General features: G+C 38.9%; 1 protein-coding gene across 5 annotated transcripts; it reads left to right on the forward strand.

The window, feature by feature from the left end:
- Positions 1-1,122: 1,122 nt before the first annotated feature.
- Positions 1,123-12,641, forward strand: LOC107710132 (vascular endothelial growth factor A-A-like). Of its 5 annotated transcripts, none has more exons than XM_016514859.1 (8): positions 1,123-2,046; positions 3,381-3,423; positions 3,965-4,161; positions 4,426-4,502; positions 5,051-5,083; positions 8,196-8,261; positions 10,581-10,727; positions 11,178-12,641. In XM_016514859.1, exons 1-8 carry the CDS (start codon positions 1,879-1,881, stop codon positions 11,197-11,199), a joined length of 753 nt encoding a protein of 250 aa, XP_016370345.1. In that variant the 5' UTR covers positions 1,123-1,878; the 3' UTR covers positions 11,200-12,641. The 5 variants fall into 5 exon arrangements, with proteins under 5 accessions (XP_016370345.1, XP_016370346.1, XP_016370348.1 ...); XM_016514860.1 differs by having other exon boundaries at positions 1,124-2,046; positions 10,584-10,727; XM_016514862.1 differs by lacking the exon at positions 8,196-8,261 and having other exon boundaries at positions 1,127-2,046; positions 10,584-10,727.
- The last annotated feature ends 2,060 nt before the right edge of the window (positions 12,642-14,701 follow it).

Here is a 14,701-nt window from a genome sequence, read left to right on the forward strand (position 1 = left end):
TATAAGTATATATGTATTGCTTGTGTTAAGTGGACATGGCAACACGCACAAGCCCCCTACACGTGCTATACGTGTAGTGACAGGCAGATGGCGCCAATGCAATTTACAGTAAACCAAATGAGTGAGGAACTTTTTTTTTATTATTAAAATAGAGATAGCTTATAAAACGCTTTTAGTCTCATAAACCAAGTGTCATCAAGTCTATGGGGAATTTATGTAATAAGATGAGAGATGGATTTTGTTCGAAACCACTTAAGTTATACATGAAAATCTATCCTGAATTTACTCGATTCACAGCTGCCTACGTGTGAAATTGCCACATGCGGAAAAACTTTCCCGTTGAGACAAAAAAAAAAAAAAATTATATATATATCCCTTAATCCGTAATACGAATATAAAACGTCACTTTTAGTTTTAACTCAACGTTTGGATTAAATTCCTATTTTTCCTGAATCTATGTGTGTCTATGGAAACGGGATGTCGTTTTGTGAATCCGACAGTGGTGTTCAGTGGAGTCCCGAGTGAGCTGGCCGGACTGACCGCGGCTCACATAAGCTCACGGACTGACTAGCGCTCGCGCAAACACCTGTACGTGGTGATGGACACACACTTACACATGTGATCACGCCCTCATTACCTAGCACCCTTCCCGTTTTACACGCAACCTTGCAGATGACCGAGAAGCCCCAAAAAGGCGTCAGCGCTGCCGTCAGGTGATGCGGATGATATTCAAACTGCTATTACCACATACTGTAGACCGCTACGCTTCTGCACGTACAACCCTGCATTACGCAGCGGGTATTAGGCATACTTATTATGGTTAATTCATATATATATATATTTATAAATTAGCTATATAAAGATCATGCCCTATTTCATTCTATCATTATGCAAAAAGGGCATGGCATTTCGAAATTCAGATTTTTCTTTTTTTTCTTAGCGGTGGTCTGGTCTCTGACTTTTGAGCTCAACTGTTAAGCGTACAAATATATAAAATATAATGTACATTCATTCTGTAACGATGGCTCACTAGGCTATAGCTACACTGTGTCGTTTTGTATACATTTATTCAAGTGATTAAACGCTAGCCATAATGCCCGTTTTATAGCATGCACCTAAACATAACTGATGCCAGTCCGCTGTAAGCAGATAGCGACATCTCGTTTCTCTTTCAGTTGTCATTTGAGTGAAGATCTGCGCATTGACTCAACGCTGAACGCCCGAGAAGTCCACGCTGACACCACTATGGCCACGCCCATCGCGGTGACTCGTCCAATGGCGTGGATTCAATCGCAGAACTGACCGACAGCTCAAGCTGTTCGTTAAAACCGGGGAACGGCGGCGTCCCTGATCATTCATAACGGCAAGAGCGAGACGACAAATCCAACAGGAAGCGGAATTAAAGCAACGTTCATTCGTAGGGACTAGAAGTTGAGTTTGGATTTTGCATTCTCTTCTCAGCGCCTTTGTGTTCCCACTGGTATCACTGTACGCTCCACTAATAAAACACAGTGGCGGCAATACTCAGATCTGTATCAGAGAGTGAGTTTCTGATCCATTCTGCGTCCCATTCCCAATGAACCCAACGCACTTGGAGACGGGCAGCAGGCTAAGCATGGGATTACTTTTGTGATGTGGATTGTAGTAGCCTTGGAAGAAAATTTTAGTTTACTTTTCAACAATGTGAGAGGACCTGCGTCCTGGATTCTCATATTTCTGGATATTCTGAAAATAATCGGCAACAGCTGAGAGACGCTCTAACACACTTGCCGTGGATCTCAATCTCTCTCTCTCAGGTGTCTGCATGCGTGTTATGGGACCAACATGGGATTCTCGTTGCCCCTATAAGTCGGACCCCTTGTGAAGAAGCCTTTACTCATGTCTAACTTGCTCTCCGAGACCTTTACCAATGCGTTTGCTAAAGTCCGCCTATCATCGGATAGGGTTTTTAAAAGATTTATTCGCCTTATAAATTTAATCATGAACTTTGCCGTTCGCGTGCTCCAGTTATTTCTTGTGACGCTTCTGTATTTTTCAGCTGTCAAGGTAAGTTTTAGATGCCTGTGCATGTATAGAGAATGCACCCGACGTATTGGTTGAAATGTAAATACTGTTGTTTCGAATGTAATGTGCCTGCGCCACTATATTGGACGTCCTTGTGTGTCCCCTTGCGAGGTCATTGACCATGTCTTGCCAAGCTATTCAAAATCACTTGAACAAGCAAATCGGACCAGCCCTCAGTGAGCCATTTAACTCTGTAGACAGGATACAACCGGGGGAATTCAACGATATACACAATCAGAGTCCATTCAACAGTTTGGAAGTTTGTTGTCGGTTTTGGTGAAGGCCCTATCATAGCCTCCTTCGTGATATTATTACGCTTTAAAGACGCAGCTACAGTCTAGAGCTTCAGACGGACCGGCTAACAACATATTCGGCCTCTGGAGATCACAATGTAGAGATATCAGTCATTTAAGTTATGATTTGAGCCAACCTTCAGAACATTTTAACCAGAGAGACTTGTTCTTGATGAAATTTGAAGCGTTATATTCAAGGACATGCATAAATACAAATAAAATGGTTAATCGGGCAGTTTGATGAGTTAATGCAATGTACTAAGTTTGTACTTAATGCAATGGAATAATGTGAAAAAATATGTTAAACCATATAAAACCCAAGAAAAAGCTAAGCCGGTCTGTTAAAGTGAGTAAAACGCTTCATTGAGAAATGCACATGGTCTCTCCATGGAGCTTTTTGCGAAATCTGAAGTGTCTGAGATCTGAAATGTTCACAGCTCTCTAATGCAGAGTCCAAGTGACAGAAAACTATCAAGGCCAAGTCTAAATCAAGTCTCGGGTCTTTCAAGGCCAAGTCTAAGACTTAAGTCTCTTTTTTTTATTAATAGTTTTCTGTATTCTACAGATTAGTGTTAGAAACCCTGTTGCACAACAATTTAAAAAAAAAATCTCTGAAAGCTTGAAAAGTCTTTCACGTTATTTTCATTTCTTTAGTCTCTCATTAGGAGTCAAAGTCATATCTCTAGTGAACTTCTTAAATGTCAGGTTTTTGCAACTTAACCTGCGTTAACTTGAGTCTGAGTTTCAGACTTGAGTTGTTGATAGGTTTACTTGAGTTACTTTACACAAGCCAGAAAAGAATAATTATTTGTGATAGCTAACATTATTAAGTTTTATGATGAACTTTGACTTTGAAATGAAATTAGGTAATTTGTTGCATCATCCTAAACCTGTGGTTAATAACTAGTCAAACCCGTTGGGACTCATGTGACTAACAATTATGAATTAATATGTACAACTGTACAGTTGTATAAATATAAATTTCTGACTAAAATGTCTTCTTCTTTTTTTTTTTTACCACAGAGTGCCTACATACCCAGGGAGGGAGGCAGAAGCACATATGATGGTAAGTTTCTTCTGGCACTCAATGGTGTCATCCAGAGATTGGACATGTACAGATTCACTGAGTGTAGCGCCCTCTGGTGGACGGGTGAAGGAAAGCTTCTATGCCTTTAATCAAGCTGACACTGCATAGTTTCGGATAAATTTGTAGTATTTATTAGAAGCTCTCAATCCACTGTGGTTTGTAATACTTCTCAACACACAAACCTCCAAGGGATAATTTGGAGTAAGCATTGCCAGACCTCTCATTGCTCAATCTCTGCTAAACCCAGAGAACCAGACACACAACTGCACAGAACATACACACAGGCTACTTAAACATGTTTTGGGGTGTTGTTTTTTTGAAGTTCGCAGAGTGCAACACAAGGAATGTACATGGTTCAAATGGACACCACTCAGTCACAAATTCCTAGAAGGGCTCCCATATTTCCAAACAGTGTTGGCCTTGAATAAGAGCAAAGACCGTCTCGCTCTCAGTGGTGCAACTCTTGGCTTACATTTTTGGCAAAAAAAGAGACTGATTTCCCCTTTTCTTTAACTTGCAGTGGTGCCATTCATGGAAGTGTATAACAAGTCTCTCTGCCGTCCTCGGGAAGTGCTGGTGGAAATTCAGCAGGAATACCCTGATGACATAGAGCATATCTTCATCCCGTCCTGTGTGGTTCTCACCCGCTGTGCTGGGTGCTGCAATGATGAGATGATGGAATGCACCCCTACCGTCACATACAACATTACCTTGGAGGTCAGAGACCCCTAACTTCCAGACTGTTGCTCCCCTTTTCTCTCTATTTTATTTCTTCCGCTATCCGTCTGAATCTTGTTAAGTCTACTTTTTGGAAACCCTACACTCCTCTGCTTTGTCTCCCACACTCAAACCCTTTATCTCTCTCTTTTTGGCCAAGCCAACAGGGTTTCTCCTGAATAAGAGTAGCCAATTTTTAGGTAGTGTTTTACGTAACACTGTCTATGATGTGCTGTTTTAACGTGTTATTGCTTTCTTCTGTAGATTAAAAGACTGAAACCGCTCCGTCATCAGGGTGAATTTTTCATGAGTTTTGCAGAACACAGTGAATGCCAGTGTCGGTAAGAAGCCTCATTTCAACACACATACATACACACAGATACTTTTTATAGCTAATTATACAAAAACAAATCCTGTTCTTACCCCTTAAGGAAACCTTTTCCATTTTTAGAATTTATTTTATTTATTTTTTATTTAGAAATAATTGTTACTCTTGAACAAAAATGAAGACTTTTTACTGAAATGAAGATTAAAACCTTTTCCATTTTTAGAATTTATTTTATTTATTTTTTATTTAGAAATAATCGTTACTCTTGAACAAAAATGAAGACTTTTTACTGAAATGAAGATTGTCACCAAAGAAAAGCTGTCAGATTTAACCTTTGGGGACAATTTATATAAACTCACCCACTTCCTTTTGTCTTTTATTATTGGTCTGCTATTATCTGCTCTATAATTGTATTTCTAGCTGTATTAATATAACTGAGGGGTGTAAGTGGACGTTTGAACACCTCTGTGTGCAGGTCTTTAATTATAAGTGTGTTTGTTGCGTGCACACAAACAAACATGTTCACTGAGGTAAAGGGTCGCTTTTTTGTTGCTCTTTCAGGCTGAGGAAAGATGTTCTGGAGAAAAAAGAAAAGTGAGTGTTGTTGTTCTCGTGTGGTGATGTTGTATGTGTGTGCATGCTTTTGCTCTCGCTCTATTTTGTCATCTTCCCCTCCATCAATCTCTCTGCCTTTATCTCAGTCACCCTTATCTCCAGCTAGGTGTATTCCTTCCTGTTTTCCTTTCCTTCCTGGTCCTTTCATCTCATCTCCCTGCTTTTCATGTTACATAAAGCCATAAAATCTGATCGTGAGAGAACAGTGGAGCTCTTCGTTGTTGTTGAACCAAGCGAATAGGTGATTTAGATCTGGAAAATCATTAGTGGCACAATTGTCAAACTAAAGCTAAGCAAAAGCTAGGACTGTGTGATATATATATATATATATATATATATATATACAATATTTTTGCTAGCAATATAAATTTAGATAATATTGTGAATGTTTTTTATTTTGACCGTCATGTTTTCTAAAGAAGTTCTCACTGTGTGTTCCCAAGTTTGAGAACATTAAGGCCCGGTTTCACAAACGGGGTTTAGCTTAAGCCAAGACTAGGTCTTAGTTAAATTAAGATATTTAAGCAACTTTTACAAAAATGCCTTAGAAGAAAACATTACAGGTGTGCGTCTTGACACAGAACAACGACACTGACACATTTTAAGATATGTCAGAGCAAGATATTTTCAGTTGAGACAGCTCAAACAGTCTGGGACTAGCTTAAGCCTTGTCTGTGAAACCGGGGGTTAGACAAAGATTTTTTTTCAAAAGTATTTATTTCAGTGAATCAGTTCAGCTCTGATTCAGCCATTTGTTTATCACTCAAAAAATAAATGCATTCAGTGCTTTAATGTATTTAGTTAAATTATTACTATCTCTTATAATAATACATATACATTCTTCCTAAATAGCCTTTACTTAGTGAAAAATTGTGTGGTAAACATGCCTTTTAAAGTATGTATTTACTGTATTTTACAACTACAATGGCTGTTTAGTTGAAATGATTGCTCCACTTTATGAAAGTCTTTACAGAACAAGTATATGGAAGCTTATTTACTTAAGGTAATTGTGACTTTTATCTCACAATTCTGCCTTTTTTTCTCACAATTTGAACTTTATAAATAATATAAATTCTGAATTGTTAGATATAAACTCACAATTCTCAGAAGAAAAGTCTGAATTGTGAAAATTGCAAAAAAAGTCTTTGTCTGCCATGAAATAAAAAATTTAAAACGGTTAGTGACTTGTTATCTTACTATTCTGACTTTTTTATTGCAGTTCTAAAAGTATATTATTATTATTATATACAGATGTAATTTTTAGCTATATTGCCCATCCCTAGCACAAGACCAGAACTACTGCTTTTGTTAATGCAACCGTCTATAGATACTCTCTGACCCTTACACTACTGTCTGATCTCACTTACTGTTTGATGTCTTCATGTCATCGCACGTTGGGTTTTTGGGTGTAAATTCAGCACCTCAGGTGTGTAAAGAGCTGCGTGAACAGGTGTGCGAGTTTCACCCGCTAGTTCAATGCCCTCACCCCACATTCATCTCTAAGCTCTGCTTTATGATCTGAGGTTCACTGAGGTAAGAGAGGGATTTGTCATCTCTGAAGTGTCTTTACGTCGGGCGATAAGACAGCGTTTTGTGCGTTTGCTCACGAGGCCGTTTCCACTCCTCAGAGAAACCGCAGCGGTCAGTCAACCCCTCTCTGATGACTCCCTCTCGCCAGAGAATGCGGGCCGAAGTGTTTAAAGGGGTCATATGATGTTGCTAAAAAGAACATTATTTTGTGTATTTGGTGTAATGAAATGTGTTTATGCGGTTTAAGGTTAAAAAAAAACATTATTTTCCACATACTGTACATTATTGTTTCTCCTCTATGCCCCGCCTTTCTGAAACGCGTCAATTTTTACAAAGCTCATCGGTCTGAAAAAGCGAGGTGAGCTGTGATTGGCCAGCTATCCAATGCGTTGTGATTGGCCGAATACCTTGGCTGACTCTTAACTTTTATAAAGAATATCTCTTTGGATTTGAGACTTTAGTCTTTGCAACTTTACAGATCTTCTTTATGCACCAAGAGCTTGTAACACTCGAAAGAGAAAGGAACAATTGAAATCGCATCATATGACCCCTTTAAAAAGTTTACTGAAGTTGATGCTATTGCAGAGGGTGTTGATCTTGTGGCTGATGTGTTACGGGTCAGAGGTTATCTCAAGGGGGTTAAAAAGTTGAAATGCTTTCTGGTTCTGGTAAACAAGTGGCCCATTGACACAAAAGCTGTTCCTCACTGTGTTCAAAGACAACTGCCTCATAACATGATTGAATCTGACCTCTGAAAACAATAAATGTAATCATAGATAATAATCCGCCTGATGCGTCAACGGTACAGTCCTGATGTTCTGTTTAAACAGCTTCAACTTCGTAACGTTCGTAAGAGACGCCTTTATGAAATGATTCATAAAATTAAGTCAATGCTTTCAAACATTTTTAGTCTCAATTACATCTCTATTGGACATCTTGCAATTCAGTTATTTTCATTGCGCATTGAAAAACCCATATTGGTCAACCACTAATGCAAATAACCATATACGGAACCGTGGTACTTCAGTTCATACTGTGATTGTGAGATAGGGGAAGGTTCACATTCTTGCTGTCTGACGTGATATGCCAGGATCCTCTGCTTTTTGAAAGATAAATGGATGCGTGTGTCGCCAATGCTGTGTGTTGATTTGCTGATTGATCAGTATTCTGATTAGAAGTCGCTAAAATGAGTTAAAACTCACCAGTAGATGTTGAGCTTTGGCTCGGAATGAATCAGTTTGCCTGGAATCCTTCATATGTTACTGAAGCTTTTGAAGATTTAACGTCTTATTTATTGTAATGTCTTCGTGTGAGAGAATGTGAAGAATTGACGAATTTCCCCAGAGCCTAGCTGGCTTTTAATTTCTAATTCACGTTTCACGGAGTTTGCTATTGTGTCAGGAACTTATACAAGAATAAGAAGACATGTTTGCTAATGTTTCCATCTGGATCATTTTAGCACTACGTTCACTGCAAGCTGTGTTGGATGATCTTTTGCAACAACCCCGATTCAGATTTTGTTTCTCGATGTTCTTCTTTGTTTGTCATGTTCCCTTTCCAGAAAACCCCGGAAGGGCAAAGGCCAAAAGCGAAAGAGAAAGAAAAACCGTGAAAAAAAGCGGGATTTGTACGTCACCTCTGCGTTCGCCTCCTCTCACCTGCACCTGAGTGTGGCACTCTTGGTCGTCAAATTAATTTGGGAGGAGATTTTATGCCTCCTTTAATCAGTGCATTCCTGTCGGACGTTGTTAATTGCCATTAATCCATCAGCTCCTCCACAACTTAATGAAAACTATCCCACAAAACCACATGCCCGATCTCTGCTTTCACAGAGCTTGACTCACTAACGCCGAAGCACATGCTAAAACCATTAACATTGACAAGTTTGGTCAAATTGTTTAGGACTTTTTTTGGTACAAATCAAGTAGAGCGCAACCACCCGCTTTTTCAGTCAGAATTATTTTCCCATTCATTTTCTATTCATTCTCCTTAGGCATTTCAAAAACTTCATCTGTAAAGATTGCTAAGCCTTCAACCAAACCAAGACGAATCACAGGACTACAACTTTTGATTCGAACGAAGAAAGTATTTGGAAAATAGTAGTTTTATGAGAGAATGAACTATTCATCCCATGCAGCGTTGTGAATGATGTAATCCAAACAATAGCCACAATACACTAACAAGTCTGACAAGTCATTGAATACAAGCGTAAAATAAATTATACAGAGACGATTCATCTTATATGAGATGTTTGTTGCAAAATAGTCAAATATATACGTTGATTGCGGGTGTAGAAGCTTCTTGGATTTCATCATTAGCAGTGCTTTATGGAAGTTGTCGATCAGGGGTCTCAGAAGCTATCTTTTGAAAGAGACTTGTTCTCATTTCCAAGGTTGGTTTTCAGGTTCTCAGGATCTCGTTTAAGGATTGTAACTAGTGCAGCGCTTCATGGGAATTCAGAAATGAAAAATCGCGAATGCACCATCTGCAAAAGCACCACCCCTTAACAGCCTGTGAGCTCATAGGTCTGTCTGTTTTTTAATGGAGGAAATGAATGGGATTTCTATTTCTGGAACCCTACAGTTGAGCTCTATAGGTTGTGCCCAATAAATCAAGCTCTATGATTGGAGGAGGTGGGCAGTGAGGAGGTAGCCGACATACAAACTCACCCGATCCACCCAGCATGGCTTTCAGTCGATGGTATTAATCTATTGCAATATTTGTGTTGGAATCACAAACTTGTTTGTGCTGCTTCCTGTTTTTGGAATGTTTTTTGTTCTCACAATTGTATTAGGACTTACCGTCATCCTCGCATCGGTTATGTCCTCTGACATATGAGAAGGATTGTGTGAGATGGTTTTTTTAATTAATTGCTGTGAGTTTGGTCTTGTCGTGCTGCGTGAGCTCTGCCGCACAGCATTACGAAAGTCAAACAGCCTGTTTACTTTGGTGCTTCTCCCAGTAATTGGGAAATTAATTGTGTTTCAATGAGAATGAAAGAGCAAAGAAATACGAACATGGGGACAGTCTGCTCCTGTGGGACTGATGCTTTTGAGGTCAGTATTTTTCTGAGGGCTGGGGTTTGCGTTTATTTATAAAAAGTTAAATTAGATTTGAGGCTTGTTTAGACAAAACAGCATGAAAGTAGTTATTTTGCACCACAACTATTCACACTGAATTTTTGACATTCCCCAAGAAGATTTGGATTTCAAATTTGGATGTAAAATCATATTGTGGCCAGAGCTGTGACTTAATGCTCAGAACATCGAGATGCTTATGTGGGTTGTGACATTTCCCTAACACGATCCTCTTTCTCTCGATTATAATGTGTAAAATAAAATCTTGTGCATGTTTTTCATGCCAAACGTTCAGACTTTGTGTAAATAGGTCTTAACACTGTTGTGAATTGAAGTTAGGGTTAAATGTAGAATTTTAGACTGTAGCTTTGATAAGCCTGTCCTCAGAGAAATATTGGCTTCAGATAAGGTCAGTTGGCTCAAATATGTGTGAATCTTCCTCTTGGAGTCCAGCGTTTTTTACTGTACATGTGTCCTGATGACCCTGATCCAACACTACAAAAAGCAATAAACAGAAACACTGGATTTTCATGCACTGCGCTATCTCTGACTTTTATTCCATTATGCTTTTCTGAAACCGATTATTGTTGTTTTCATTATTTTCTTGCATCAACTGAGCTTGCTGGTGCATGGCCACTTTCTGCCTAATGTCAGCTATTCACACTCTACAAAACCCTCTCGGACCCTTAGAAGGGGCAAAACCCCGTTGTACCAGACGAGGGTGGCTCAAAAAACGTACTGCTTGACTTACCGAGTGCCTGTGTGTGTGTGTGTTTGAGTGAAAGTGTTTAATAATATTTGCCATGACTATGTGTCAGCTGTAATCTCCCCCAATCCTTTTCCTTTTCTCGCATTCTGTCTTGTTTCAGTAGTCAGTGTGAGCCTTGCTGTTCTCCATGCTCTGAAAGGAAAAGAAGGTTGTTTGTTCAAGACCCCGAGACGTGTCAGTGCTCCTGTAAACACTCTGAAGCCGACTGCAGGTCTAGACAACTAGAACTCAACGAAAGGACCTGCAGGTGTGTTTGTGAATCTACACTTTCTTGTGTATCTACACATGTTAGTGCAAGACTGGCCTTCCTGTTTCTGTATTGTCATGTGCATCCCTTGACAAAAGATGTGTTGCTCAGAAGTTGCACTTTGGAGACAAACGGAGATGTTTGGTAGAATGTTCATGTTGCCCTTTTCCATACAAACAACTGCTGCTTCTTTAAATATCAACTCATTTCTCCTAAATTTAGTTATGTATGGAAAAGAGTGTAAAGATACCATTTCATGAGAAATGTTGTTGTTTAATTCCGAGTTCAGTTTAAGACATTGATGCATCTCTTCTGAAACTATAGAAGATACTTTGTGAGAAGGAACCTTTTTGGCAGAAACCTTGAGCGAAGGTTTAATATTCCTGTCTAGGGTGAATAATTGCGATATTATAGAGATTTCATTTGTGATTTTTCCACTTACTTTCCCAGATGTGACAAACCAAGGAGGTGAACCGAACCGACTTGAGAATGGACTCTGACATGAAGGAATATTTCACAATAATTCACAGCACTTTGAACTTTCAGCTTTGAACTTTGGTCTCATTTTTCCGTCCTGGAGATATTGAGCGAATGAAGTGAAGGGGTTTGGGGGAGGTGGGGGGCTAATAGTCAATGAAATGTTCTCTCTGTATATTTTCATGATATTCGTGTGTGTTAAGCGAAGTGAGAGACTGAAAGCACAGGATTTGATTTGCTGCTAAATGGTCTTCGGAAAAGACCTGCGTAATAGTTTCTGATCTCGGCTGGCGTGCGTGAAGTCGTACTCGAAATCACTCAACGAAACACATCACTGGATTTGGGTCTGCTGTGCAGTTTTTCATGTGAATCTAAAGCGCAAATGAAATGTTTGGAGGACTGCAACAATTCGCCAGCGTCCACTACGCCCTGTGGAATCATTCCTCCCAGTACGTGAACACTGAGAACAATGCGTGTGTTTTTAGAGATGGACAAATGACTGGAGTTTTGACGGAAGTTTTGAACTGATTCTGTCATTGGAAAGTTGCCATGGAAACCCACTGGCTGCTGTGGTAAATGTTTGCACCAGAGCTCTGACCTTGACAAGGCAAACCTAAGAGGATTTTGGTCATATTCACTCCTTAAAGGGATATTCATTCTTTGACATGTTTGGAAACCACTTTGTGTAGATCGTGTGATTAGATTCCATGCTTCCACACTACTGGGGATTTAAGATGACGATTTTGTGCTAGGTCTTTCGTTGTCGTTCAGCTAGTCTTGGAATTTTAGTCCAAATCTGTTCCCCTAAGCAATTCAGTAATTTATGATTTTTTAGAATATTTTCAGTATTCTATCTCTTTGTATTTAATTTGACCTATTTATGTGCAGTGTTATGTTAAGATGGATCTTCTCGCCCTTTATTGTCTGCAAACCTCCACGGCTGTCCGGAGGGAAAAAAAGCTTTTCATCCTGTTTTATTTTCCGTAGATGAACAGAGAAACATTCCTAATACTGATCAGTGAGTTGTGTTGCCAACTGCCTTGACTTTGCCGCCTTGCTGCAGATGTGTGTGTGCCGTGTGATCTCTAACAAACAAACCGTGTAAATGTGATTTCGTGTATGTATGTTTGAGCGCGTGCATGTGTATGTTTTGGCGAAACAGTCCTGATGTCAGTGTGACATACGTATTGAATAACAATATAGCAGCCAAATGTAAATATAGGCCAAACCCACATCGCCATTTACTTCTACTATAAGATCTAACAAGCTGACAGTATGATCAGATGTGGTCTGACTTGATTGGAGTTTTACATTATTTATTTACTCTATGTAAATATGTTGAATATTAACATCTTTTTTGTGTCTGTGTAATGTAGTACAGCATATTTATTTTCAAATTATATTGCTCTTTTTCTATAAAATTTTGTTTGAAAACTCTTGATGTGTTACGATTACACGAAAGCACCTTGCATAGCTGTTGGTCTGGTTAGTATTTATTAATTGCAATATAGTATTCAGTGTTTAGGTTCCTTTTGAAGTCATCAACCAGCTATTTCTTACAGATTTCAGTAGACAGTATTCTTGAGGAAAGGCCTGTTCACACCAAGGACGATAAGTATAAAGATAACGATAAGGATATAGTTCTAAAAATCGCTCTCAATATTAAAGAATAGCAGAGTCCACATCACAGCTATAACGATAAAGGCACAGAGAAACGATATCGTTGGAATCACTTTCAGAATAATTTTTTCCAGCTGATGAACGATAAAAACATTGACGCCCAATCAGAATCAATCGAGACAAGCGTGTGCTTAGAATAAACCGATGACATCGTCCGCTGGTGTGAATAATATAGTGTGAACGGGCCTTAACTCATTACTCCAGAAGCATTATGGGCATTCAGGAGCATATCTGACCTTATTTCTTGTAGGTAAACTTTTACATCTTGAGGTCCAGCCAACTTGAATCAAATGAAAACTGTCATCATCTGCTCTTTCAGTTCAAACTGTTCCCAAAAAAACAGATGCATGATGCTCCTGCATGTCCCTATTTTATAAATAGGAATAATTGCTAAATTTCTTGATACATGCTGAAAAGTTTTCAGAACAGCTTTACATATTGCACTTAAGTTAAGAAATGCATATCACTGTTAGGCCTAAAAACAATGATTGGTTATTTTATTATTTGTTTTAGATGTGGCCTAGAGTTGCATCACTTAAAAACTATATTTTTGTTCAGAATGTGTCCTCCCCGTGTTTCAGTTCAGTCTCGGAGAACATTATGTTGAAATGTTTTGGTTTGTTGAACTCTATAAAACATACAAATGTTCAACTAGCCGTTACCATTCCAGAAATGTCCCAGCCGTCTCGCTAAACCTGAGCCGACAGGTCCATGTGATCATCAGAATGGCAGCCATCAGTAGATCAGTGTTAATGAGGCTTAGGTTTAAGAGCGGTTTGTGGAACAGTTTGCAGTGTTTGTTTTGAAATAGCTGATTTTAGCCTGAGCGGCGCTTCGCTCATACTACAGGTACATCTCAAAAAATTAGAATATCATGAAAAAGGTCAATATTTTTTGTCACTCATTTCAGAAAGTGAAACCTATATATTATATAGATTCATTACACAGAGTGAAATATTTCAAGCCTTTATTTCTTGAAATTTTGAATCTATATAATATATGGGTTTCACTTTCTGAAATGAGTGAAAAAAAATATTGGCCTTTTTCATGATATTCTAATTTTTTGAGATGTACCTGTAGATTAGCCGATATGTTTGACATAATATAACCACGTGAAGCACTTAAGAGCAGCAGCTTTGCACTACCTATGAAATATAAGATAATCCTCTTGCCGCCCTCCCCCCACCTACACAGGCCCCTTGGCCGCTTAAATACCCCAAGAATGTTGTAAGTGACTTAAGCTGTGATTAGAGGAGGAATTTTGGGGTGGCAGGTTCACGTCTCCCGTGTAAACCGTCATTTTAGTTGGATCTACCAGTGAACTTTACCCCATCAGTTTAACTTGGAGTTAAATGGCATGAACCGGGTGCTTGCAGGTTTAAATCCCAGATTTTTTTTTGCATTTTGTCCAATCAGTGAGGAGGAGGTTCATTCTCAGTAAAGGTTGCCATGTCCCCATGACTTGTTACTGATATAATGAACTAGATACTGCACTTAGTCATGGTATTTGGTAACACTTGACAATAAGGTTTCATTTGTTAACATAGGTTAACTACATTAGTTAACATGAACTAAGAATGGACAGTACTTCTACAGCATTTATTAATGAATTTCAACATATACTAATTCATTTGTAAAATCAAAAGTATCTGTCACACTTTATTTTAAAGGGGTCATAGGATGCTACATGCACTTTTACAAGTTATGTGTAATTGTCATGTCGCTGAAAATAAACTGGAATTTACCCTCGTTTCCAACAGTGTGGTGTGACCAAGGTCTGCGTCTTTAAAAATTGGAGGCAATCCACACCCTACAGT

The sequence above is a fragment of the Sinocyclocheilus rhinocerous genome, unplaced genomic scaffold (genome assembly GCF_001515625.1).
Source record: "Sinocyclocheilus rhinocerous isolate Xijiao unplaced genomic scaffold, SAMN03320098_v1.1 scaffold1708, whole genome shotgun sequence".
Lineage (NCBI taxonomy): Eukaryota > Metazoa > Chordata > Actinopteri > Cypriniformes > Cyprinidae > Sinocyclocheilus > Sinocyclocheilus rhinocerous.